The sequence below is a fragment of the Poecilia mexicana genome, unplaced genomic scaffold (assembly GCF_051168715.1).
Source record: "Poecilia mexicana isolate PSO_F unplaced genomic scaffold, ASM5116871v1 scaffold_14, whole genome shotgun sequence".
In the NCBI taxonomy this organism is placed as follows: domain Eukaryota; kingdom Metazoa; phylum Chordata; class Actinopteri; order Cyprinodontiformes; family Poeciliidae; genus Poecilia; species Poecilia mexicana.
In genome coordinates, this window is record NW_028263383.1 from 16,894,698 (window position 1) to 16,921,020 (window position 26,323).

General features: G+C 40.8%; 2 protein-coding genes across 2 annotated transcripts; both read right to left on the reverse strand.

Annotated features, from left to right (window-relative positions):
* ankfy1 (ankyrin repeat and FYVE domain containing 1) lies at positions 1 to 14,995 on the reverse strand. The gene is made up of 25 exons (XM_088012287.1): positions 14,894 to 14,995; positions 13,205 to 13,412; positions 12,982 to 13,100; positions 12,452 to 12,587; positions 12,041 to 12,164; positions 10,986 to 11,135; positions 10,713 to 10,878; positions 10,377 to 10,581; positions 10,205 to 10,273; positions 9,278 to 9,480; positions 9,067 to 9,164; positions 8,771 to 8,972; positions 8,440 to 8,538; positions 8,177 to 8,330; positions 7,851 to 8,019; positions 6,215 to 6,333; positions 5,868 to 6,024; positions 5,577 to 5,777; positions 5,300 to 5,476; positions 5,060 to 5,207; positions 3,319 to 3,409; positions 3,085 to 3,209; positions 2,861 to 3,007; positions 2,677 to 2,767; positions 1 to 1,742 (listed from the first exon to the last, which is right to left on the reverse strand). Exons 1-25 carry the CDS (start codon positions 14,901 to 14,903, stop codon positions 1,610 to 1,612), a joined length of 3,501 nt encoding a protein of 1,166 aa, XP_087868413.1. The 5' UTR covers positions 14,904 to 14,995; the 3' UTR covers positions 1 to 1,609.
* Positions 14,996 to 17,234: 2,239 nt separating this feature from the next.
* ube2g1a (ubiquitin-conjugating enzyme E2G 1a (UBC7 homolog, yeast)) lies at positions 17,235 to 26,312 on the reverse strand. The gene is made up of 6 exons (XM_014994714.2): positions 26,125 to 26,312; positions 22,619 to 22,721; positions 22,404 to 22,501; positions 20,661 to 20,839; positions 20,371 to 20,494; positions 17,235 to 18,581 (listed from the first exon to the last, which is right to left on the reverse strand). Exons 1-5 carry the CDS (start codon positions 26,168 to 26,170, stop codon positions 20,408 to 20,410), a joined length of 513 nt encoding a protein of 170 aa, XP_014850200.1. The 5' UTR covers positions 26,171 to 26,312; the 3' UTR covers positions 17,235 to 18,581; positions 20,371 to 20,407.
* Between the last annotated feature and the right edge of the window lie 11 nt (positions 26,313 to 26,323).

Below are 26,323 nucleotides of genomic sequence, written 5' to 3' on the forward strand. Positions count from 1 at the left end.
TTTGTCGATGACCTTTATGTAAAGTTGTCCTCCCTTTCTCTAAAAGAATACACCAGGAAGAGACAGGCTAGATATCTGAGCATACAGATACAATACAATGTGCATAAAAGATTTAACAATGTGCATAAAAGATTAACAGAGGCAAGATTTTTTCTTTTCTTTTTTAGGGTTTGTCACAATGACAAGCACAAACTGCATTTTAAAGTACAAAACAGTTGTAGTGGTCAAAAAAATATCACACATTTATCTGTACAATTTAACAATACTTGAAGAGGCCGCTCCACTTGGCCGACCCTCTACTTAGTCCACATTCTCCCCGATGATCTGAAATGTCTCGTGTTTTCTGATAAAGTGCACCCGTTAGGCTGAGAAAATTAAGAGCGTTAAACATCAAAAAGACATCAGTGATGGCGGGACAAAGAAGGAATGTTATCTGGTGATTCGTTTCAGAACATGATTCGTAATAAAACCGAAATACAAAGGCTACAAATGAATCGAGAAGCGTCGGCGATACGAGAAGGACGCGCAACTGATGATGACCGTCAACAGAACGCTGCGAGTTCACTTGATGAATTCGGCTCTCGGATTCTTGATCTTGATTACGACGGAGTTTTAGGGCAAGGCCAAGAAAAAGAAGAAGAAGAAAAAAAAAAAAAAACGAGAATAAAGTCACAATATTACAAGAATAAAGTTGTTATACGAGAACTTGGACACAAAAAAAGGCAGCAGCCCTACAGCTGCAGAGGAGGAATGTTGAGCATCTTGTGAAGTTATGCTTTGGCATTGGTTTTAAAATAAGGAAATAATTTATTAACACATCAACATCAGATTAGCGTCATTAGCAGGCAGATCCTGATAATGCGTTTACTATGACCTTATTCTAGTAATATTACAACTTTATCCTTGTATTCCGACTACGACTTTATTCTATTGTGACTAGTCCAACTTTATTCTTGTAATTTTATATTTTTCTTTAGTGTCCCCTAATACTCTGTCATATGTTACACTCAATTTTCATTTATGCTAAAGAAAGAAAAAAAAAAAAACATTTGTTGTGCCATTTCATCTGCCGACTTGACAGGATTTGTTGTAGTCATCTCAACATGATTACTTTTACTCATTTGGATCAGTTACCTCACAAGAAAAAAAAAATAAATCAACTGAGGGTGAATGATAACAGATTACAAACATGAATAATCAAAACTGTTACAAACGAATCAGTTTGTCGCACTGTGTTTTTCCGCTTTGGGAGGGTCCGTTTGAATCCCATGGATGGTAAAAAAAACAACCCAACAGAGGAAAGGTAAACCCCTTCTACAACGTCATCACCGGATTGAAGTATCACCACAACAGGCTTCCCGTAGGAGCCAATCGGCACAAACCTTGCCCATCGAGATAGAAAAACTCCGGCCAAGCCGTCGCCGAGCTGCGTTCAGACACTTTTGATACAATCCAACAAAAAGACGATGTTTCTATTTGAGATGTCTCTCTAGAAGATTAATAGTTTTCCCATAGACTGAAGTAGTATAAAGACGACGGTCCTCGGCGTCCGCTGCTCGTCGCGACCCTTCCTCGTGGCATTCCTGAACGGCGGCGGCGAGTCACGGCATTACGATACCCCGCCCAGAGTCAGTACGTCAAAGCAGATGTCGCACACTCTCACCGGCTTGTTCAAGTCGAACTTGATGATCGGTATCTCCTTTATAGAGCACTTGTGGCACAGCAGGCGCCCACAATGGCGGCTGGAGTCGAAGTGGGAACGGGAAAGAGAGAGAGAGTGGTTAAGGAGCCGGACGATGACGTGTTTAGAGCAAGAACAATTTCTACAAGCTCAGTCGTTGTACAGTTGTAGCTAGAATTTTAGTTTTGACAAATTTTACTGCTTCGGTTTTTGAAGGCGGTAATTAGGATAGAGTATACGTTCGTAGGAAATGGTTCAGATGGAAGAGAAGCCATTTTGCTCTGTGCATTAGCTCAGAACCCCAACCAAAATGGCGTGCTAGCATCAGTTCAATCCTCTTCTGGTTCACTGAGTGAAGCTGATATCGCTCATTTTGATTGAATTAGAAGAGCATTAAGAGTTGCCTTAAAAGGGAGCGCTGCTGGAAAGCCTTGTGTTGCCCATCGGGATTATCTCCATGTGCTGTCATTACATCACTTAGCAACACGAGCCAAGAAAGGAGGGGCGCAACTAATAAATAAATCATTAAATTTGCCATAAAATATGTCAACTCATTAAGATGCAAACTTATAATAACCAAAGAAGGCAATTAATTAAATATGTATTTAATCGTTTCCTGGCTAATAAGAGGTTTTTTTGAACTTCACTAGTTTAGCCTGTTAGTTCTGTGACTTTTCCATGTTAGAGAGCACAGAGGCAGATTACAAACATTAAAAAAAGATATAGGAGCAATTGGTAATAAGGTTTTTTTTCAGCCTCATAAAATGGTGTCACAAGGGATCAAAACATTCAGTTTTTATAAATCTCATGGATTTTTCTATAAAAGGCCCTTATAACATGAAATATTTGATACTGAACTTAAATGTAGCGCAAAACCTTCCAAACAAACACACTCAAAAACACAGAAGCAGTAGATTTTTGCAAAACTCTGTTATTGTCCAAGCTGCTGTCTGGGAATGACCGTAAGGTGCAGATGAAAATGGCTGCCAACTAACCAGTGGTGTTTCCGTGTCGTTACGCCAAACTTCGCGGTACATTCATAGCAGTTGGACCCGTCACACCAAGGGGGCTCTTTGGACAGCATATCTATAAAAGCAAAGCAACAATGTGGCTCGGCTACAAACATATTGGAGGATAAGAGCAGCTCTCACGTTGAATAAAAAACAGGGGAAAACCCACCTAGAAGGCGGAAGAGCAGCTGTTTGGTTGCAACTTGGTAGTTGAAAATATTAGTGCCCTGATTATTCGTGACGCCCAGTCGAGCCCCAGCCCTCACGATGGCTCGGCACAGGTTGGCGTTCCCTTTCATGTAGGCCAGGAGCAGAACTGCAATGAAGTCAACGCATTATTACAGTGGAGAGCTCATTTTAAACTTGCATGATAAATAATCACCACCACAGTACCAGTGTTCCCTTCGCCGTCTGGCTTGTCTAGAGGGTATTCTGGCATACACTCCAGGAATAACTCAAAAATGGCTGCCGCGTTCTCTTTACCGTAATGCCCCAGTACGTGCATTGGCGACTGACCCCTAAATAGACACACACACAAAAAAAAAAAAAAAAAGAAAATGCATTTTTGCTTCATCGCCAACATTTTGCTACACATTGGCTCCCAGTAAAACATGGAACTAAAAGTACCTGAGATTGAAGGCCTCAGCATCGATGTTGGACTCGGTCAGAAGGGTTCTGACGTTGTTAAGGCGGCCCTGCATCACAGCCAGATGCAGAGCTGGAGAAACAGCAGCAGAGAAAAGAAATGTTGATTAGAATCATGATTTGAAGATGAAATGAAACGAATAAACCTTAAAGCTACAGTATGTAACTTTTACACAGTTTCCATGTTTGTTAAAACTGTCTCCACGTTGTGACAGTACAACATGAGACGGATAATCTGTGAAAAGATGGAGCTTCTCAACCGGTGAAAGATTAGGATTTCTGATTTACTACTGAAGGAATGAACCCCTCCCGGGTATAAACAAGCAATCGGAGGAAGGAGGAGGATCTTAGGAGGGTTTGATTGACTCTGATTGGTTTTCTAACTCAGTGGTGCATTTATGCAGTTAGTAGTAGAAGAAGGCAGAGGCGCTCTTTTTTCACAGATTGTCTGATATTATGCTGTCGCAACATCGTAATTTTAACAAATATGTAAAAAAAAAAAAAAAAAAACAATAAAACACATGTTTCATAAAAGTGCATGATCAGGACAAAAACCATTAATCGATTTGATTGATTATTGAAATAATTGTCAACTAATTTAGTAATTGATTGTTAACTGAAGTGTTCAGGCTCAAAAAAGGTCATTTACTGAAAAAACACCAACATGTTAGGAGTAATAATTAAGTCAAAACTGTTCAAAAATATATGCATTTAAGATAAAAAAGCACAAAAAAAAAAAAAAAACATCTTTGTCTGTAAATGTGCAGTTCAGATTTACTAAAGTAATCCAATTTACTAACGCAATGTTTATTTTATTGCCCAAAAATAAACCCTCCATTAAAATGTTAAATTTAACCACTTGAATCATTATTGCCATTATTATTCCGGTTAATCGTCAGAATAATTGATGACTAAAATAATAAGTTGTAGTCCTACTTACTGCAAATGCTTTTCAGAACTGCTTCACAGCGGGGTTGGAACCAGCTCAGAACATTTGCCATGCAAGGATACTTGGGAATGCAAATGAGCCGGGCCCAACCTAAACTCCTCTCCTCTGGGTGCAGCTGCTCCTTTCATTTCCCTCTCTTATGGTTCAACAACAGCTACTAATGTGTTATTACTTTTAAAGAAACCTGCTGGTTTGCCGGTGAAAGATCATGAATGTTTACTGGTTCCTGTAATGCATCAGCGTCATGGTATAAAATAAGTCCTACATTCAATCCCCCCAACCACAATATGTTTGGTTCTATCAAAAAGACCTAAAATCAGGTCACTGTAAAGCGGCAAGTTCAAGAGCACAAGGAGGCGCAAAAAGGTCAAGATTTAAAAAAAAAAGTGAAATGTTAGTGAAATAATGTCTAAATAATAATAAAAAGAACCAACTCTGTTTCCATGCAAATTATGAGCCTAAAGCATCAGCAATGACCTCGTCAGGCTTTTTTCAGTAGCAGTTCTAGTTAGATAAGTAAATCTATCAAATCGTGAAAAATTCCTCATAAGAATTTCGATTCATCGTGCAAACAAGTTCAAATTAATAAAGTTGCCCCGCAAAACATTTCAGAATGGAAATGATCGAGCCTAATTTTAATTCATCGTACTTAACTGGTGGCAACAGGACCAAGGGTATCAAAATGAAAAATATTTAGATATGAGTGAGGAAAGACAGCCATCGTCTTTTATTAGAAAATTACTTCTAAAAAAAATAAAAAAATAAAATTATTACCATTGTTGCCATTTTCATCCTCAGCAGCAAAATCTATGCCGTTCTCCAACAGCACAGAACAAATAGTGGCCTGGTCCTGCTGGGCAGCCAGATGCAGCGCCGTCTGCCTGTGTTTGGTCAGCTCGTTTACTTTGGCTCCGGCAAGCAGCTGGACACAAATGCACAACCCAACGTCATACATTTCACCACAACTTTGGGAATCAGACTGGGAAGAAAAAAAAAAAGAAAGGAGTTTTATACCAGGTTGCGGACAATGATCTCAGAACCGGCCTGCACGGCCAGGTGGAGAGGGGTGAGTTTGGCAGCATCCTGGACTCTGGAGTTGACGTTAGCCTGAACGCTGATGAGGAACAGGACGCTTTCGATGTCCGAGTTTTGAACAGCCAAATGGAGGAAATTCCTTCCTTTGTTGTCCACCTGGACAGGAACGAACATTTTAATACACAAAAACGTTCATGTGGTGTGTTTTTTCCACGCCGTTCTCACGCATTTTTTCCCTCCCTACCCCCTCAGCTACCTGTTCCGCGGCGCCGGGCTCCCTTTTCAGGATGGCCTCCGCCGCCTTGTTGTTCTTGTGCGTCATGGCGCAGGCGAACGGCGTCATGCCTTGCCGATCCCGGAGACTGAGCCGGATCTCCGGATGGGAAATGAGGAGCTGGATAATGACGTTGTGCTGGTTGCTGATAGCAGCGTGGATGGGAGCTCTGCCCTCTGAATCCTGAAAACACACGAAGGCCACACATTCACAACTTCGATTTGCTTCCACACACACACAAAAAGAAAAGAACAACTGACAGAATGAACTCACTTGTGCATTGACATTAGCTCCAAACTCTAAAAGGCACTGCACCACATCCTCCAGGCCCCAGCTGCTCGCCAGGTGGAGGGGTGATTGTCCGTCTCGGGCTTCTTCATCTCCTTCCCCATTAGGTCCGGGCCGCCTCGGGCTGTTCACGTCACAGCCGCTAGAGACACACACACACAACAAAGATGTACTAAACTCCAACTACAATACGTTTCCTGGCCGCAGACCTAAAATGTCAACACACTGTTGATACTTCATTTATTTTTTGGGGGATTGTTGTTTTTATGAAATCTAGATTCAGAAGAAAAACAGCAGTAAGTTTGATCTGCACACAGGGAAAAGTATCAAACCTGCGAATGAGGAAGCAGGCAGAGACCTCGTTGTTCTCATCCACGGCTCTGTGCAGGAGGGTCTGCAGGCAGCCGGAGGGGCCCGGGCTCCAACATGTGGCATCGCAGCCGTGACGCACCTAGTGAGGCAAAAAGGGCGTCGTGTGAGAAAAAGAAAATGGTACAAAAATGTATTCCTTGGATCTTTTTGTCTTCCCCAAAAATAGTGAAAAGTTAAGTCAGATGAAGCACTGAGATTGTAGACGGGGGATTTAAAAGGAAAAGTTGTTTGTGGTTGCATGTTGGCCATTCATTCAGGCTCTCATTTAACACATCCTCTATGGGATTCCCAGGGAGACTGCCGTTTACCACATGTGCCTCTATTAGCAACGAGCTCCCAGTGTTTGATACAGACCGTTTAAATGATCTGCTGAAGACGTGAACTCTAATCATTCGGTCGTTTTATTTATTTTAAATAGTATATTTTCACTCAGTGTGACGTCGCTTCGGCTCCTTATTTAAAGAAACTTGCCACGAGACTAAAATTTCAAATCAATGCAAAAAACACTTGACTGTTGGCTTACTCTCCAACCTCTTTTTGAAAGCTCAGTGTTCTTTCTAAAAAGTATCAGAAAAATATATCAATTTATTTGGAAGTTGTTCCCCCCGCCCTTCTTTAGAGTGAAACAATGGGAATGGTACAGGCTAGGTCCATGTTTAGTTTACTTATTTACAGTGTTAAAAAAAAAAAAAGGATCTGTACTTGGCACATTTATTAGCATTAACCACAAATAGTTTCCACTTTTGGTCATTTTACATCAAATTATAAATTATTAGCGACTAACTAGAATCAGTATGTCAAATTGCATCTAGTTTCTGTTCTAATTTTCAGCTTCAGTCTGATTGTTAATATTAACTTGTTTCATTATTAGCCACACTGGCTGTTAATTCCTTTGCTACTTAGAATGGTGGAGCAGCAGAACAAGACGCACTGTTCAGTTCGTCATCCTATGACATCAGACCAACCATTAGCAGCTTTATAACCTTCCATGAGTTGCTTACAAAGAAAACAAACAGCTAGCGATGGCTCATGCCATGTCATTGATCTTTGTAAATTCCCTTGAAGCAGTAAAGCTTTACTCTTTAAGATATGTCAATATGGTTGCTGAGGCACAACCAGCATCTGGGCTTTCATTGTACTTTATCCCCCATTCACTCAATAAATATGAATAATTAATGCAACTAAAAAGAAATAATGAATGAAAAGGACCGGAAAAAAGTAAACGCAACACAGCAGCCTCGTATTCACATGAAGAGAATATTAGCTGTTCAACTCAAAAGCTTAGATGCGTTTCAAATACATAAAAAGTAGCCAAAACATCAGCTTTGCTCTATGGCACATTGATTCGGATCGTTTTCCATCTTAAAATGTAAATGATGAAAGCTCAAGGCTTGAATAAACACTTTTTGCTTTTCCTATGCCACATAAAGTGAAATCAGAATCAGCCGAAAATGCATCAAAGCAAAACTACAAAACCTTGGATCGCATCAACAAAACATGTAATAACCAGCAATTACACTTTCTTTAGCACAACTTCTTGTTCAACTGAACCTACTGTCCACATACACAATTTCTTCCCCACCCCCCCCCTCTTACCAGCGTGGACGCGATATCTTCCAGGCCGTTCTCGAGAGCCAGCCATAACGGAGGATCCCCCTTTTCATTTGTAACAGACATATCAGCTCCTCTTGTGCAAATGGCGTCCACCACTAGCGGCAGCTGGTTGCTGATGGCCAGCTGCAGCGCCGTTTGTCCCTCCTGCGTTCTGGAAGTAGAGGCGACGCAGCGTGAATCGCATGAACGCAAGCGCAACGTCTACCTGGAGCTAAATCGCTCCTTCGTCGTATTTACTATCAATCGGTTTTAATCTGAGTGAGTGAAGAAAAACCAACTGCTGGAATGTTTGTAAGATTTATTGCTACCTCACGTTGATGTCTGCCTGATGTTCCAGAAGAAAGAGGGCGCTCTTGCTGTCCTGTCTTTGGATGGCCATGTGAAGCAGGGTTTGTCCGTCGGACATAGTGTCATTGATAGAAGCCCCGGAGCCCAGCAGCTGGGCCGCGATAGTGTGCATACCTGGCAGGAAGTGATTGAACTTGGTAAATAAAAAAAAATTAAATAAAAACAAAAAAAACAAGAAAAATTTAGATGATGCGGATGAAGACGTCCATTTGGTGAAGTGTACCTGTCCAGAGGGCCAAACCCAGGACTGTCTGGTCCATGGAGTCTTTGAGACTGAAGTCTGGAATGATCTGCAAGTTGTTGGTGGCGTGAAGTGCGTTGGCTGAGAGGCAAGACGGGAAGAGAAGCGGTCAAACATCAGGACGTTCAAAACATCAAAGAATCAGAAATAGTCAAGAAAGTTAAACACCATTTCTCACATTTTCCAAAGCTCCTGGTTTAGCTAAGTGATACATTTTCTGAACTATTAGTTGCACAAGACAAAAAATGTGTCAAGAAAAAAAAAAAAAAAAAACTGCGACATACCATAAGCCAGTCTAGAAAGCTTTGCTTACCTTTTTGTTCCAGGATGACAGAAACGACATCTGGGTGGTTGTGAGCTATGGCCATGTGGAGCGGCGTCTGCAGAGCCACGCCGTTGGTCTCCTCAGGCAGGGGCTTCTGGGTCTGCAGGTTGGGGTTGGCGCCCTGCTGGAGCAGCTCGGCGGTCAGGCTGGCCAGGCCGCAGCGACACGCCGTATGAAGCGGGCTCTCGCCCTGCAGGCGGGAACGCATTCATAAGTTTGCCGTCATGTTATGATCCATTAGTAAAAGAAAATGCACACATTGGACATCATCATAAAATGCGTACCCATTTATTCACGTGGTTGACTTTTGCCCCGTGAGTCGCCAGGAAAAGCGCCGCCGCCTCGTTGCCTGCCCGAGCTGCTCTCTGCATGAGGCAGTTTCCTGCAAGGAGGTTCAACACACGAGGTGAATTTGGAGATCGTTTCATCCTTTCACGGCGACAAAAGCGGCAGTCGGCAACATCGCCGAACAAAACGAAAAGCCCCAAACGGCACCTGCGGCGGCGTCCGGCGCGTCAGGATTGCTTCCTCTTTTGATGAGCTGAGCGGCAAAGCCGTTCTCGTCGAACGACGTCCCGTTCACGACCGGGGCGTCGTCCTCGAACGGATTCACAGAGAGGTCCGAGGACATGGTGATGTGCTGCAGAGCCAGCCACAGAGCTGTGCTGCCTTCGTGGTCCTTCAGCTCCAGGTCGAGTCTAAGCCAGAATTACACACTGCCCGTTTGAACTCCATCACATCTTGTCACAAATCCTAACATACTTTACAGAGATTTTAATTGGCAGCCCAAGCTGTGATTATTTTTTTTTTTACCCCTCCCCCCTTTTTATGTACAATAGACACACAATTCCACACATGCGCTGCACTTCCACAATAACAGGAAGACCACCAGATACCAGAACATGGGCTACTTAACAGAACAATGCGTCTCCATGCCGACAGCCTCAAAGCAGTGCTGCCTTCTCAAATTTACCGAGCTCATCTCGTGAATTTTGCTACATCTACGACGCAAAAAGCAACAGAATACTCAGAGGCATGGGATGTAGAATTGTTCCTAAATTGCATTTTGATTCATGAGATCTTTTTTTTTAAGCCAAAGAATTCAGTGGAAGGGTTGATTCTTTGTAAAACTGAGGGACAAACATTGGAGTGTAACAACGATGCACTCTTTTAAACGGCCTTTGACTCACACACACACAAAAACAAACTATATACTACAAGAACTAAAATTTAAAAAGTGAGGGGCATCAAGTGCTTTTACCCCAACAATCCCAGATACACCCCTGCAAAACATGAATAGGTTCAAAGAGCATGAACGCTTTTTGCAGGAGACGGCTCTAATTAGCTCGTTGCATCACACCAGAGACGTATGAAACGATCACAATGAGCACTGCTGGGATTTCTGATCAGAGTGGTACTCACTGTTTGCACTGCAGCAGCTGATTGAACACGGCCTCGTTCCCCGACGCCACGGCTTCGTGCAGCGGAGTTCTGAAAACGCAACACGGGTAAAGAAGCGGCGTCACACTTTGCACTGCAGTTAAACGTTTACAACGCAGTAAAGCTCCCCCGGAGCCGGCGTCATGTGACCCACCTGCCTTTGCTGTTCTGCATGTTGGGGTTAGCTCCGGCTTTGAGCAGAGCTTCCGCGATCCGGGCCATGCTGCCCATCACCTCGGCCGTGTGTTTCTTGGGGCTGAAGGAGCAGACCAGGTGGAGCGGGGTCTCCACCGCCCCCACTGTGGCTGCGTTCACCTGAGCCGAGTGGCGGATCAGGAAGATGGAAGCAAATTCGTCCCCTAGTGGGGGGAGGGGGAAGAAATAAAAATTCCTGATTGAAAACTTTTTTTTTTTTTTTTCCCCTCAGAAATTATTTTAAAGTCCAGTTTTACACCAGCGGCAGGTTGCAGGCGGGATGATGTCGACTGACCTCTCTGGATGGCCTTGTGAAGGAGGCTCCAGCCGCTCTGATCCACCATGTCCACGTCGGCTTTATTGTTGACCAGAGTCGTGGCGATCCCCTCCAGCTTCTTGGAGAGCGCCAGGTCCAGAGCGAGGTCCCCGTTGTTGTCCAGTTCATTCAGTTTCCCCGGCAACTGCAAGCAGGTAGAGAACTCGTCAACTTCTCCGCGGCGGAAGTTGACGCCGCGGAGACAGCTTTGCGGTACTCGATCGACGAAGACGTAGGGAGGACGGCGTCTACCTGCGAATCCATCTCTATGAGGTACAAAAACACCACGTCTTCCCGCTCGACTTTGATGGCTTTGTGGAGAGGGTACTCCGTTTTGGATTTGATCATCTTGTACAAAAGTTGGGCACTCATGGTACTGAAATCTTCTTTCCGCAGATCGTCCTGACGGAAAAGACGTGAAACGGTCACAACAACATAGACGATGAAGGGAATGGGGGGGGGTTGGGAGGACAACAAAAAAAACATAATAGATTATTCTGAACAGAATTGACTTTTTTTTATGTCTTCTCTTAGATTGAATCAGTTTCATTCTCTGCAGCGTAAAAATAGCTGAGGACAGTAAAACGAATCTGAGCTAAATGGGGAAAAAACATGAAAACCTCACAGAGAAACATAAAAGTCAAGACGTTAGAAGAAGAAGTGCAGATTTTTTTTTTTAGCAAAGTTTTTGGTCAGAAAGGTCAGTAAATGGAGAGCAGGGAGCAGTGGCTGATTTTCAGACCTTTGAGGAGGTAGATGTGATCAGTAGACCGAGAGCACAAAACAAGAGAAATCTGAGCTGATTTATTGCTGCACCTCTAACTAGAAGTCCGTTTCATTTCCTCATTTTGACCAGAACATTAATAACAATAAAGTCCTCACAATAGCTCCCTGCAGCTCATGAGAATAGGCTTTAAAACACCGTTGTTAGTTTACAAACTAAAATACATTAAAGATCTGTTGTTGTCGTATCGAGCTTCCAGACCACTCGGGTCTTGTGGTTCTGGTTCTGCTCTGCATGCCCAGAACCAGACAGACTTCATTTAAGCCAAGAATAAAGAAAAAATATCCATTTGTTCAGAGCTGCTTTTGAACTACAGAAAAACTGAAACACTAACCAACAAAGTGAGTTTGAAGAGTTTAAAATCTGATCTGAAACAGACTACAGTACGTTGGTGCTTTCCTGAGAATTTTGTTTGTTTCTTTTTTTGGTTTGTGGGAGACTGAAAGGAGGAAATGTAGCAAAAGGCTCCAAATGACAGTTGGATTTCCTCAAAGGAAAGCCACAGAAACCTGAAGCTACTCACCCAGTGGCTGGCTATGATCTCGCCACAGTAGTTCATCAGGGTGCTGGCGTTTAGCTCCTCGGCCGTTTGGTAGAAGCGGATGCAGTTCCTCACGTTTACGGACGACATCACGCCTTTTTCACACCTGTTCCGACAGACGGACAAAGTTTTGCACTTTACTGTGTAAACCACAAAAACAACGTCGCATAACATCTGGATTTTTATTTATTTTGTTGTTGTTGATCTTTATGAATTTTACGTTTCCATTACCGGAAAGCTACAATCATCAAAATTACAAGACAATACTTCAAATGTTTGACTCTGTATGTAATGAATGTATTAATTCTGCTTTCTGAAACGAGAGGGGAAAAAAAAAAAAAAAAAAAGTAATAAAAAATTGAGATGCGCCTGTGAATGGCAGGTGGCTCCTACCGCTCTCTGAGCAGGTGAAGCTGGAACCGGTTGGCCAGCTTCATCAGCTCAATCAGAAAAGCGTCGTCCTCGGTGAGCTCCAGCTCGTCTGTGTACACCCAGCGCAGCATCGCCATGGCGACATCAGCTTTGCAGTCTGAGAAGCATTGAAATGACAAACAGATTGAGGTGAAAAAGTAAATACTGGCTTTGATTGGGGTGTGTTTATTGCCCTACATAATTATATGCTCACAGTAGGAATGGGAGATTATGACTTAAACGTAAAACATGAGATTTCTTTTGAATCAGAACGGATTTTAATCCAATTCTTTTTTGCTTTCTTTTCTAAAAAAAAGAAATTATAAATGAAAGAAAAAAAATCGGACTCATTTCAATGTTATTCATTACTAAAGAAGTGTTCAGACTGACAGCTCCTTACTGTGTAATAGCTCACAACGTAATAAAATTTTTTTAAAAAGCCCCAAAACAAAAACAGTCACCGGGCGGGGGATCATGACAGCTACTCCACCAACACAACCAGTGCTGCTTACCAGTAAGGTCCAGTTCAGCGGTGGATGCCAGGTTGGCCAGACTCCAGGCATCACTGCGAGCGGCCAGCACAAACTTATGGGCACAGTATTGATCGCCCGCGACTTTCACTTTTAGATCACTGCAAAAAAAACAAAAAAAAACACAAAAAAAAAAAACAAAGAAACCAGCATATTACTCAAGCTGACTTAGACTTCACCCGGTCATTGAAAGTGCGATCCTCACCTGTAGTGTTCCTGTTGGTAGAGGTTGGCCACAAATTCCAGCAGGCGGCTGATGAAGGTGTCTGCACTCGCAGGGCTGGGAGAGGCCTGGCTGGAAGTCTGCGCGGCGAGCACGGCGCAGCGCCTCTCGGTGTCGGCCAGCTTCTGCTGCATCTTCACGTACTCCTGCCTCAGCAAGGCCAGGTGCTTCTGCAGCTTCCCCACCTCCTCTGCGCGGGGCCCACGTGAACGCAGACAGACGGGGGGGGGGAAACAAATCGATACACAGGGTCAAGGACGGAGGGTTACAAAGGTCCACAGCAAACACGGGTTTAGAGCCGACTGCATGAGGCAACCGGAACCCGAGAGTAAAGAGGAAGACCTGTGGACATCTAATGACTGTCTTAGGAACCGATTAATCGATTATCCAAGGAAGCAGAATAACTGTGTCAAATAACAGAGGCACGCTGCACTTTTTAGATTTCTTCTTCTTCTTTTTTTTTAATTAGTAAAAAGTTTTGAAAATCATCCAAATAATTGTTTACCAATTTCTCCAGGTCTATTAAACAGAATGCCAAAAGAAAAAAAAAAAAAAAAAAAAAACTTTTTAAATGTGGAAAGAGTTTTCTCTCTCCCCAGAAGTCTTCAAATCCCATTAGCGCAGCCACACCTTTGTCCTCCCTCAAGTGAATGTTACAAAAGCCAAGAGTCTGCCGAGTTCCTCTGAGGCCCATTTCCTTCCTTTAAGCCAGTAAAAGTTTTAGTGAAGCAAGACTGCTGAGGCAGCAGGTTACTGTGCAGTCCATCGTAAACGGTCACTGGCAGAGCCACTGGTCATGAGGAAGTGGGGGGGGGAAAAAAAGCACCTGATTGGCGGCACACGACAAGGCAAACACAGCTTTGGACTCATCTGGCAGCAGACGATGGCAAAGCATACAGAAAACATGACATGGATCATAATAAAAGCGCGCAAATTTAATTAACCAAATCAAGGGTTTGCCATTCTGAGATGTGGTTCTTTGTCAATGCGATACCGCTAGGAATCCTTTAAAAGCCGAGCAGCTTTAACAGCACCGATAAAGCTGGTGTGTTTGTAAGCAGATTTCCCCTTAAACTCCTGGCTTAAAATAGGAGGTGCCCTCGGACCTGGCACCTGAACCCAGGGGGAGCTGAGCAGGCGTGACTCTCTTCTTTCTGTTCTGGCAGGTTCACAGTCCTGTTTACCCCGTACTGAGCTGTAAAAGCGCAGGGCAGACAGCTAGCGGAGCGGCAAAGGCTACTAAATCAAACTAGACTGGCAGTTTGCTACGAAGCATGACGTTGGCATTTAATCAGTAGTTAATAGCAACATTACACGCTCGTTTGACGTATTAACAGTCGCTCTGTAATGGTCAGCTTGTTGGTATTGGTACTCATTTCCTACTCGTCTGCGTCTACCGCGGCGGCAATTTATTTTGGCCACTTCGCCCAACTCGTACAACAAAAATTCGGCTAGCAGCAACACCAACGGACGCTAACGACAGATTCTGCTCACTTGCATGATGAGTGTGACAAGAACAGTATCGCGGTACTTCATGAAAAACAGCCCCTGACAAGGCATGGCCTATTAAACTGTCAAGGTGTTGAGTAACACAATTTGAAAGGTATATCAATGAAAAATACAATAAAGGGCGTGTATTAAATAGTTAAGAGGGGGGAAAAAATCTCTCACCTTCCGCCATGTTGCTCTGCGTTAGCTCCGCGGACTGATGGTGTCTATCGCGATATGATGAAGCGGCTCACAGTGGGCGGTGGTGGTGCGTTTAAGTGCTTCACAAAAGCTCGTTAGCAGATGGAAAGGTGGTCACATGATACTTTTAGGAACATGTACATCGGTCAACATAGTGAAATAGTTCAAAATAAACCACCTTTCCAACTCTAGACTGTTTCGGGCCACAAGCAGAATTAGATTTGAGGCTCACTCACCCACAGCAGCACCAATAATACAGTTTTAAAATGGCAGAAGCTTGATTGTTATGCATTTAATGTCGGCAGATATGTACTGGCAAGCCGTCGCTTAAATTTACTGCATCACACATGTAAATCACTTCACATTCTTTAAAAATGAAATAGACAATTGTGCTCATAAGCATGGCTTAGTTGGCTTTTGCCTTGGGCTTGCTAACTGTAAAACAAAAACAATATTTATTTATGATGCGGTGGGCTCCATTAAACATATAAAGGCAGAAGTAATGTACCGTCTTGAAGACAAAATAACGTTGCTAAATACAGTGAATTTTTATAGATATGGATTAAAAAATTTCAAAATAAGTCCCAGATGTTTTTCAGATAAATGCAGCTGTAGGGCAGTGGGACAGCTTGTCAGTTGAAATAATGGGATACTTTAAAATCCTTTAAGGTTATTCACTGTATGGTGACAGTCTGGGAATGATTGCACATTGAAACCATCTGGGATATTATTGGGATGCATGAGGTAAAATGAAGGACAGGTGTCAAACCCATGCACTGAAATTTTAACCACTTTCTTCATTCCATTCAGAGCAGGTTTGATGACGATGAAGGCATTTGTCTACTAAGCAAAGCACATCAAAACTTTTTTTTTTTTTTCCTGAAAGAAAGTTTCTGAAACCCCTCCACTCCTATGTCACTAACTGATATGGGAGGGTGGAGAAAATTATTGATGCAGAATGTTGATTTTCATTGGCAAAAGGTGCAAGATATAGAAATCATGATCCTCTGGCTTTCATGACTCCAGGATTTGTTCTACTGCTTGATCTGGAAAGATTTCAACAATTCCAACATGAATTCTTCTTGGGTGAAAAAATATCCATGAACACAAGTGATTACTCAATGTTCCCAATTCCCAACGGCAATTACCTTTTTGTGTGAGTGCAAGCTAATTCGATTAGATTGAATTTTGTTCTTCAGTCCAATTGTGTTCAGACACAAAATTAATCTAACCTGTAAAGAGTCCTAGGATTTTCCTCCTCTGGAACCCTAATGATTAGACAATGTGTACTGTTCCAACTAATATGAAAGAATATGGACTCAATTTCAAAAAGACGTAATAAAGCTGACGTATAGCAGTGGCAGCAGTATGCTGAGGGGGTTACTTTTCTTTGTCAAGGTGGAAGAAAACTAGGAATCATTCCAAGCACACATTAGCTGTGCAAAACCTTCAAATGTTTGCTGGGTAGCTAAAACTGAATTTGCTTTTTAGCATAACGACGACGTCAAACATGGATCTAAAGTGACTAAACTAGCAAAAGGAAATCTGTGAAAATCAAGCAGGTGACCTGGAGAAAGCTGTGGATGAGAAATGAAATCAAGACTGACTGAATTATTTTAGTAAAGAAAACATTTCCCCTATGAAGTATTTATGATATATACAACATAAAGGTGGTAAAACTTAATTTATCAGTGTGTCATTTTAACAACACTACAAAAAACAAAAAAAACCTAGCATTTGAGAGGTTTGCACACCTTTTATATCTATTGTACATCAAACTAAAGCTGTGCTTGTACCGGGAGTTAACCACGGTGACGGTAGCATCGTGTTGGCTTCATTAGAATAAAAGTCAATTTCTAATCAATAATCTCAGACCTCAGCTTGGACATTTAAAAGTTGGATTTAAGTAATCCAGCATAGTGACGAAAGAACACCTGAACCTGCTTGTTAAAGACTTGTTTTTCTTTCCGAATAAAATCCAACAAATAAAACAAATGTAGCTAAAATCTAATTTTGGTAAAAGAAAAAGTAAGTAAATAAATGTGGACCACATAGACCACAAGATATTCGTGCCCCAGACATTCAATAACTTAAGGAAATACCATGAATGTTATGACCTCGAGGTCAAGTTGGGTTCAGAAATCAATTTTCATTCAGTTCAGACGCAACAGATCTTAAACTGCAATCTGTCTTGAGAGGTAGATTTTAAATTTTTTTTTTTTTTCTACACAGTAAAATTATCATTACCAGTCAAAAAAGGATATTTTGCTCCATCTGAACCACCGGAGGCGTAAATCAGGAAAAAAAGCCGAACTGCCGGGACTTATTGAAAAAAACAAAAAGGTCATGTTTTAGAAGAACTCACTACAGGTGACAGATTTCATAAAAAGAAAAATATACATCAGAATTTCGTTTTGTACATTGAGCAAAACTGCGCTAGATCAGAGGGTAGAATTATCAGAAATGTGTGAATAAGGGCAAAGGGCGCCAAAACAAAACGGGGCAGGCGTACTTTGTTCAACACTCAGACATTTTCAAACCAAAAAAAAAAATCCAAAAGGCATGCATAAGAGCTCCTACAATGAACACAGAAAAAGGAACAAATCGCTGCTAAAATTAAAAAATTAAAAAAACCCTGAAGAATAGGACCTCAAATTCCATCAGCAGATAAAAATTTACTTATACAATTTATACCAGGAGGGTTATTGCTACAGAAAATTGTCACAAACACCCCAATTATAGAATCCCAAAGTACTGGCTATTATATAAACCCATATTATAGGCAGGATATGACAACTGCTTTAATGTTATTCCAACATTTTGAACCCTTGTGGAGGTAAAGGGGGGAGGGGTGGTGGCCAAGCATTTTATTATTAGGAGGCACTTTTGAAAAAAAAAAAAACAAAACAAAAAAAAACAAAAAAAAAACCCAGCATGCACAACAAAATAACACTGTGATGTTTCTTTGCGCCAAATTAAAATATGGTAAGACTTCAGAGGCAAAAAAAAAAAAAGACAGCATAATCCAGGTTTACATGTGATGAGGTGAGATCTGGGATGACTGTAAAATCCATTCCAATGTGTTCAGGCGGTAATCCTCAGGCGTGTTCCTCGTGCGTCCCTCAAAAACAGCCCCTTCACAGACGACGTTCCTCCGACAATGATTTGTTCCGTTTAAGACCTCCTGTGGAAAGCAGCCTAACGACGTCTAACACATGCTGGAGTCGAGAGAAGAAGAAGAAGAAAAAAAAAAAAAAAGACAAAAATAAATCTGTCCGAACCAGCACTAAATATTTGGTCTAAAAGGTCTTGATGGATGAAGAGGGAGCGTATATATTATCCGGTTGAGTCTGTGCTATGTACATGTCTTTACAATATCATCCTGAATGTTGAAGCAGTTCAGAAACTTGAAAAATGTTTTAACATCTTCTGGGTGCATGTTTTCTTTTATTTTTTTTATTTTTTTCATTATTTTTTTTTTGTATGTTGGCACTTGCTTGGCGGGTTGTTGTTGTTTTTTTTTTTTCTGTCAGCCTCGGTAGTCACTTTAATGTTATATTGCAGCCTACAGTTGCCAGTCTGTTCCAGCCAAAAATGAAGGAGGACAAGCCTGGCGACAGGGTGGAAGAGTGCAGGAAACAGTGCCATCTTGAATTTCAAATTTGGAGACCTGCGGAAACGGGAGGGGAAAGATTAGACCATCATTTTTAGCGGGCGTCACACTTCAAAATGCCTGCAACGGCATTAACGTCTCTGGAAATGTTGCAACATTTTGTGTGACAAATTAATGCCAAAATTTTATTACAGAAAAAAAAAAAAAAAACTTCACATATTTTAATACATGTCCCATTATTTTTAACAAATTTAGGGGCAGCATCCTTCCAAGGGTCCTTCATCGGCTAGAGACTAGAAGTGAGCGGCTGTGAAGTGGGACGGTTCAACCTTTGGATTTATTCCCGCCTTTACGTCAGGTTATGTTCTGTCACCTAGCAACCCGAACGGCGCTAAAACACTGGCGAGTAAAAACGAAGATCAAAATATTGGCTTTTTCTCCTCCAATTATTATTATTATTAGCTAATAATAATAATAATAATAATACTAATAATATGTGAGCCTTTTTTTAGTTCCTGTATTTTCTGGACTATAAGTTGCACTGGAGTATGAGAATCAGTCAAAAAATGAAGAGGGAAAAACAAACATTTACTGAGTTGTGCTTAAACCATTCAGTGAGAGAGGGACCTTGTTGCAGTACCAGACAAACTACAAAAAGTTCAAACTATAGTCCATTCACTACGGTAATGAAAATAATTTAAATTAACTGATCTCTTCACAAAAATGTATAAAAAAAAACATGTCTATGCAAACGATGAAAGCCATAACACTTTAAGCTTCTCATTTTTGTACCGATCCATTTTGAAACGTACTTCAAAGATGTACTTCAGTCTGAGTATGCCTCCTGCTTTGCATGCAATCATTAAGAAAAATTTATACACACCCTTCACTTACCTTATGAAAGACTTCCCAAATTAATAGAATCCAACTGTTTGTTTTTATTCTTTATTTATGGATGACCTAATATGTCCCCCCCCACTTTTTTTTTTGTCTGTGGGTTAAAATGGTCATTATTTTTAATTTGACAAATAAGACAATGAAGCATTTTTGCTGACTCTGGTGATCTTTAACAAAGCAACAATTAGCAACCGCTGTACTCAGAGGAGCATTTTACCAGCTTAAAACTTAACCAAGGACTTCCTGTGGAAATCAGGTTTCCTTCTTCGTTTATCTATCCTGGTGAACAAAACATTTCTTAATTAGCCCCCAAAAGTATGAAGATTAATTTAACTGATCCTAAGGTGAGAAGAAAAAAAGCTAAAGGTTGCCTGTTTTGCCTAAATCTATAACAGATAAACTGGAGATATATGTCTGTATGGTGTAATCTGCCTCTTATCCACTGACTGCTAGGATTGGCTCCAGCAGTAACAACATTAAGCTGCTACAGAAAATAGATGAAGGAAAAAAAAAAAGGAAAATATTGATTGCTCTCTCTTTCAAAACAAACCAAACCAGTTTCAAAGCAGTAAAATGAGCAGCATATTACAACACAAACAGAACAGAAAGGATCAGTTTAGCAATTTATAATTCACACTAAAACAACAAATAACAGAATGTAGGAACAACAACTAACAATACAGGAAAGTCAGATCCAACTGACGCTTCTCGGCTGCTGAGAACATCCGACTCAGCAACTCACCAAAATAAACAGTAAAGCTACTTCTAGGCTCTGAGGGGGATTTACTGCGGCACTCACGACATCAAGCCATATTTATCTAATATTAAACCAGCTGCAGTCATTTCATCAGACACATACTGCGTGCTTTAGGGCAATTTATAATCTGATAATGGCGGACAGAGTTGGTAAAGTCCAAGATCGTAAAGAGCGAAAGGTAAATCTCCTTACCCTGAAAACAGAAAAGAAGCTAGATCCTTGATAAATATCACTCAAACGCCGTCTCTTGGCTTTTTCGTACACAGCGGGCGACTTTCCTTTTGAATGCTCCATGTCTGTCTTCCCTCCACTCTTTCTGCAGGAGGCAAAACAAAAACAATTTAGAAGATATTACATAAGCTGCTTTTATGACGTTTTATTTTTTGCTGTTAATCATTTTGAATTTGTCACATTTGACATTTACGATCAACAAATGATGTTATTTCGAAGAAAAACCCACTTTCTTAAGTAGCCAAACTTACTGCAGCATCCACGTTGGCTGGCGAGTCCCCGTTTGGGTCTGCCAGCATGGAGATAACGCTAATCATGATGGTTTCTACAGTGTGGATGGGCAGCCAGCGCTCCTCTGGTTTCTCGTAGCCGTACTTGTCCTCGCCCGGCTCGTGCAAAATAGAAATGCATACGTCTCCGTTCTTGTCAACTGAAATAAGAAAGAGAGAAAAAAAAAACAAATTAGCTTCCATTTCCTTCTTTGTCACAGAGTTTTTATAAACCAGGTTATTCGGCCTCCTGTGAACACGCTTGGGGAAACATTTGAGCCGTGCAGAGTGGAAGAAAGAAACACCTTCGAAACTACAGTTTATTTTAGTTCAAATTGTGTAAAAAAAAAAAAAAAAAAAAAGCATTTAGAGTTAATGAGCAACTCAAATAGTATTTCCTTGAAGACGGCCGGTTCAAACCGTTTCCTCATCGTTCCTGTTTTGCTCCCACTTTTCATGTCGACACATAACATGAATCCGGCTGAAGCTTTTAGTCGAGTCTGGTGAGTGAGTTTCACAATGGCTGCCTATCAGATAGACTACGGTGCGTCTGCCAGCAGGAAACAACTAATCGGTCTGCAGGAGAGACTCGATGGCCTCCATGACGCTTTTCCTCAGCATGTGTGGTCCATTTGCTTCCTTCTTGTTGCGAGTACTGCTGCCAAGCTGACTGAGACGCTTTCCTTTGCGTCGCCTCAACTGGGATCACATGTGAACAATTACATACTCAAGTTTTTAATCGGCAGTTATTGGGATCCATTTTCCTGCACGCTTTAGAAGAGTTCCTGCTCCAAGAAAGAAAAAAAAACAACAACTAAATATTTAACCTAAAGATATTTATATCTGGATCAGACATAAAGTCAGAAAACTGATTGGAAGCATCTAAATTATTAGACTGGGACGCACTGATGCACCGATTACAGTCGGATACAGCAGGAAATTAGCCGATAACAAAAATACATTTATTATTATTCGCCTCAAATAATATCTAACTGATCAGAATCTTGTCTTTGTCTGATTATTGAACCTCTGGAAAAACTCAGTTGAACATTCCTGGGTTTATTCAGATTATACACCATTTCAGTATAATCTTGTCCTTACTGTACAGTATATTATCCTTAATTTAGTTATATATATATATATATATATATATATATATATATATATATATATATATATATATATATATATACATATATATATATATGTGTATATATATATATATATATATATTTCCCAATACTTTTTCATGGGGGCAAAAGAAAGAGCAAACCTGTGCTATAACGAATAAATACTGCCATTTTATGCCATGCTAGCTTTGCTAACAGCGCTAATCGCTAAAATACAACGCTCATGACAGTTTAAAGTCAGTTTTTTTTTTTTGTTTTATTTCGCTCTAAAAATAGTCACATTTTAGAGAGGCTGCTTTCTCATACGCTTAGATATAAAATCATCTCTGCTCCTAATATTAAAAAAAAAAAAAAAAATCTTATTTTATAGTTTTAAAGAGAAATCTGAACGAGCAGAGGCATGTCTGCAAAGAATGTATTAAACTTTAATACTATTAAAGACGCAGATGCAAGAAGCAAATGAGAAAAAAAACTAATCTGCATGTTGTATAACGATTTGCATATGAACAAAATATTAATGACTGAAGCACCAGACACATTTCTAAGACACTTCAACTCTATTAGTATCTGTCTGGTGTCGTACAACGTCACCCACCGTTAGGATGCCAAATATCTGTGATAAATTTCATTTTAGGAGGCCTGAGGGGGTAGTCCTTGGGAAATGTCAGATGAGCTTTAAACACACCGCCTTCACTGTGGACACAAGGCAAACAGGATCAATATATCGGGATAAACACTCAGCCAGCTTTAAAACAGATCAATAGACAGCTACTGAGGGTTATTCGCGTGAAAACGAACGCTGTGACTTACTAGAGTGTGTCTGGAGGCCCGATGATGAGGACTTCCCATCTGTACAGATCATTGTCCTCGATGAGGCCTGCTGAGAATCCCTCCACTGGGTTTTTGTTCAGCTCTAGGTAACAAACAAAACAAGGATCAAATGTTATGGCTTCAGATGACAGAAAGCCCCAGAACGATTTCTGACTGCTGCCGAGGCCGGCTGGCCGTCTGTGGGCCTTATGGGGGGGGGGGTTGCATAAGGCTGCGCATGCTGGTGAAAACATGCAGCGCACACTTATCAGTTACAGGATCACCCCGCAAGTCTGTCCTGCCTTACAACTCCAACTTCCATAAAAGCATCATCAAATCGAGAATCTAAATTTGAAGAGGTTGTTAGTTTTGGGAGGTGTCCACTTTTAACACATTTCATTGAAAAGTCGTACAGCACAAATGAATGACAGGTTGGGGCGGGGTGGGAAGCTATCTTTAATACAAAGGTAAATGATTTAATGAAATTTAGCTACAGCTGGACAATGCTAAATGACTGAGTGGAATATTTGGTAGGATGTCATTTTTCAGCTTCAGTAAATGCCTATGACATATTTGGCCTACTTAGTGGACTTTTTCTGCCCTTAACGCCGACAGCGGAGGGATGTTTTTAGTGGCTAACATGCTAAAGCTCACACAGAGTGGTGGGGCCAGAAAAAGAAAAAAAAAAGTCAGTTTATCATGATCAATCTTGCAATAATTTAGCAACAGTATCACAATTTCATGTTTTTCTGATACTCTGAAGCCCTGGATTTACCAAATCATAGGCAAAAGCACTAAAAAAAAAAAGAAGATGTGACACTTTTCAGCAGCGGTATTTGCTTACAGATGAGCTCAGGCAGAAGATCATTATCTAATGAAAGGAGTTTTTTTTTTTCTAAAACGGCAGAACGAGTTTCCCTGAGCCACAGCTGCGCTGCTCACAGTTTAAAACATTAAGCTTGTTGGTAATTTCTATTGGCTGGCAGGTGTGAGGACCACATGACAACAGTCATGTTGGTTTCAGCGATACTCGTCAACAGCCGTACGCTGTTGATGACATACATATGAAACAGACATGTTTACTAAAACGAGCATGTCATAACCCCCCCGCCCCTCCGCTCTCCGAAGGATCCAGTTAAAAAAAAAAGGGTAAAAGTTAACCAATTCAGACAGCAAATCTTTTCCAAATAAAAAAGAGCACATTTTGTGCTCCGAGTTACCACAACAAGTCCTAAGCAACAACTAGTAAAAAAGAAAAAGGAAAAAGAAACATTAACCTCAAAGCCTGAGCCTAAACTAAAATGAAGTGGGTTGAACTTGGCTGCTTTTTGAAGGGTGCTATTATTAGAGGGGCTAAATTTAATTCACAGCAGACTCTGGTAAAATAAAGAGTTTGTAACTCTGAAGTGAGCTTGCGTTCAGTATTTCAGTAAAGGGCAATTTCATTGTTTTTAATCTCGATTGCATTTGACCAGTTTTAGTTCAAAGTCTGTGCTGAATTATAAAGCGATTAGATGATTAGAACAATGTTTGTGATTTGGAGGAATGTGCGTTAGTAGAAGGGGGAGGGAAGACAATTTAAAGCTTTTTGGGAGATTAGAAGAACAATAGTATTTAGACTGTTAAACTCTGAAACAAATTACTACACATTAAGGATAGATGCCTGAAAGTTTGGTTTCACAAATATATATATATATATATATTGAAGGTCGGTGTAGATATTGCTTTATAGAAACACTCTGGAGAACCAGAATTTCCTGAATAGTTTTGGTTTATTTATCCACTTTAAGAATTATTCAGAATCCCTGCGGAGCAGCTAAAACGCTACACGTTGAGGATTTCAGCAGAATAGACGAGTAGATGGCGTCTTCAAGCAACTGCATGTCAAACATAACTGATATGATGTGTTGCAAAGCAAACAGCTGTTCAGATGAACGTTGCTAAAAATAGCCGTCTGAATGGGTTTGGCACTCATAGCACATTTTTCAAAGCATCTGAAACTTAATAGTAAGGTAACTGGTTAGAAAATAAAAAATAATTATAATAATTTGCATCTTTGTTTTAGACTTAATTTATAAGGCTCAGCTTCGAAAACAAAGCAAAAGGTCATTGTTTGTTTTCTGTAGTGTTTAATATGCATTCCACGACTGAAAATGGCAGGCCAGTAGAAGAAATTGTGCTTATTATTTTTGTCATAAATACTCAGCCCTGGTTCATAAATGTTCCATTTTACTATCTAAATTGAGGAATGAATTACCAAAACAAATTATATTTGTAAATGATGTAGATATCCATTTTTTTTAAGATTTTGTTTGTTTTTTGGCAAGAGTGGCCTTTGTTCTTTATTGAACAATTTTCGCATTTGATAGTGCAGAGATTGAAGTGAAAAAAAGTAAGCTACATTAAAGCTAATGGCCTGACAATTTAACTGCATCAACAATGACAGCCCTTGCACATGTCTGTTCTACCAGCTGAGCCACTGGGCGCCCACTGTCCTGATTCTTAATCTAAATACACCATCTTGCTTTCATCTAAAATTTTGTCTGATGCTCTTTCAACTGTTCGCAAGTGGGGTTTCGTTTTGCACAGAGAAAACAGCCTCAGATCCCAACCCATCCAAAAACATTTGGTTTTTAAACGGATTGCTATATTAAAGAAACAAGTAAATATATTAAAGAATTTGACAAAAGGTTTAAACCTGACAAATAATGCAATAACATATTAAAGAGAAGTCTATTTTTGCTTAATGACTCTTCTGAATGAGCCTTTCAGAATCAAAATACGAAATCATGTCTTTTTTAAAAATAAAAAATGCTTGCAATAATACCTCTTTAAAAGCAGTGTGCTGTCCCTTTCCTGTGTTTCCAAATCGAATACGAACTTCAGGCTCGTAAATTTAGCTTCTGTGATATTAGCATCAGCTTGTTAGCTTGGCGTCTTGCAGCTAACAACGGCTACAGCAGCTAACGTTAGCCTAGCCTAACGATACTAGTGAGGTGGCTAAATATGGTAACAATTCAAAGTGGTTAGGAAAGAAAATAGGTCCAACAAATGACATATTAATGTACTTTCTGCTATAACATATTACTCCGCAACATGTTAAGAAGATAACCGGCAAACGTCATGACTGAAAAAGCTAATGGCCACTTGATATTTCGGTTAAAATTCATGTAAACACATCGGCACGTTAGCTTTTAGCTCCCCTGACAGCTGGAAGTCGTCGGGACTGGGTGACAGCGGCGTTCAGCTGCGAACAGTTCGCAACACCGAAAAACAAATTCAAATGTTTCTCCAAACACACTGACTTTTATTTATTTATTTTTCACCAGAAATATGTCGGTCGACACCCTCCCCTTTAATCCCTGCACAGTTTTTATGTCATTGTATATTAACGTTCATGTAAAAAGGTTGAAGAAAAACAATTTGCGCCAGCACAACATCACAGCTACGTACCACAGTACCGCTGTTAGCCAGGTACCCAGCACTTCCCAACAAGGTTTAATTACCTGCGAGCTGTCTCCTGAGTAACAGCGCTGACTGAGGCTCTGTCATAGTTTAGCGGTTATGATGCAGCTCTGTTCAAGAGGGGCAGTTCGAGGTAACAGCGTTGTTTTAACGTTAACTAAACAGAACCCGTCTCTCTTATTTTCCGATTAGCATTCTCCTCGTTCTTCTTCGCCGCCTTCTGTTGCCACCTTCGATGTT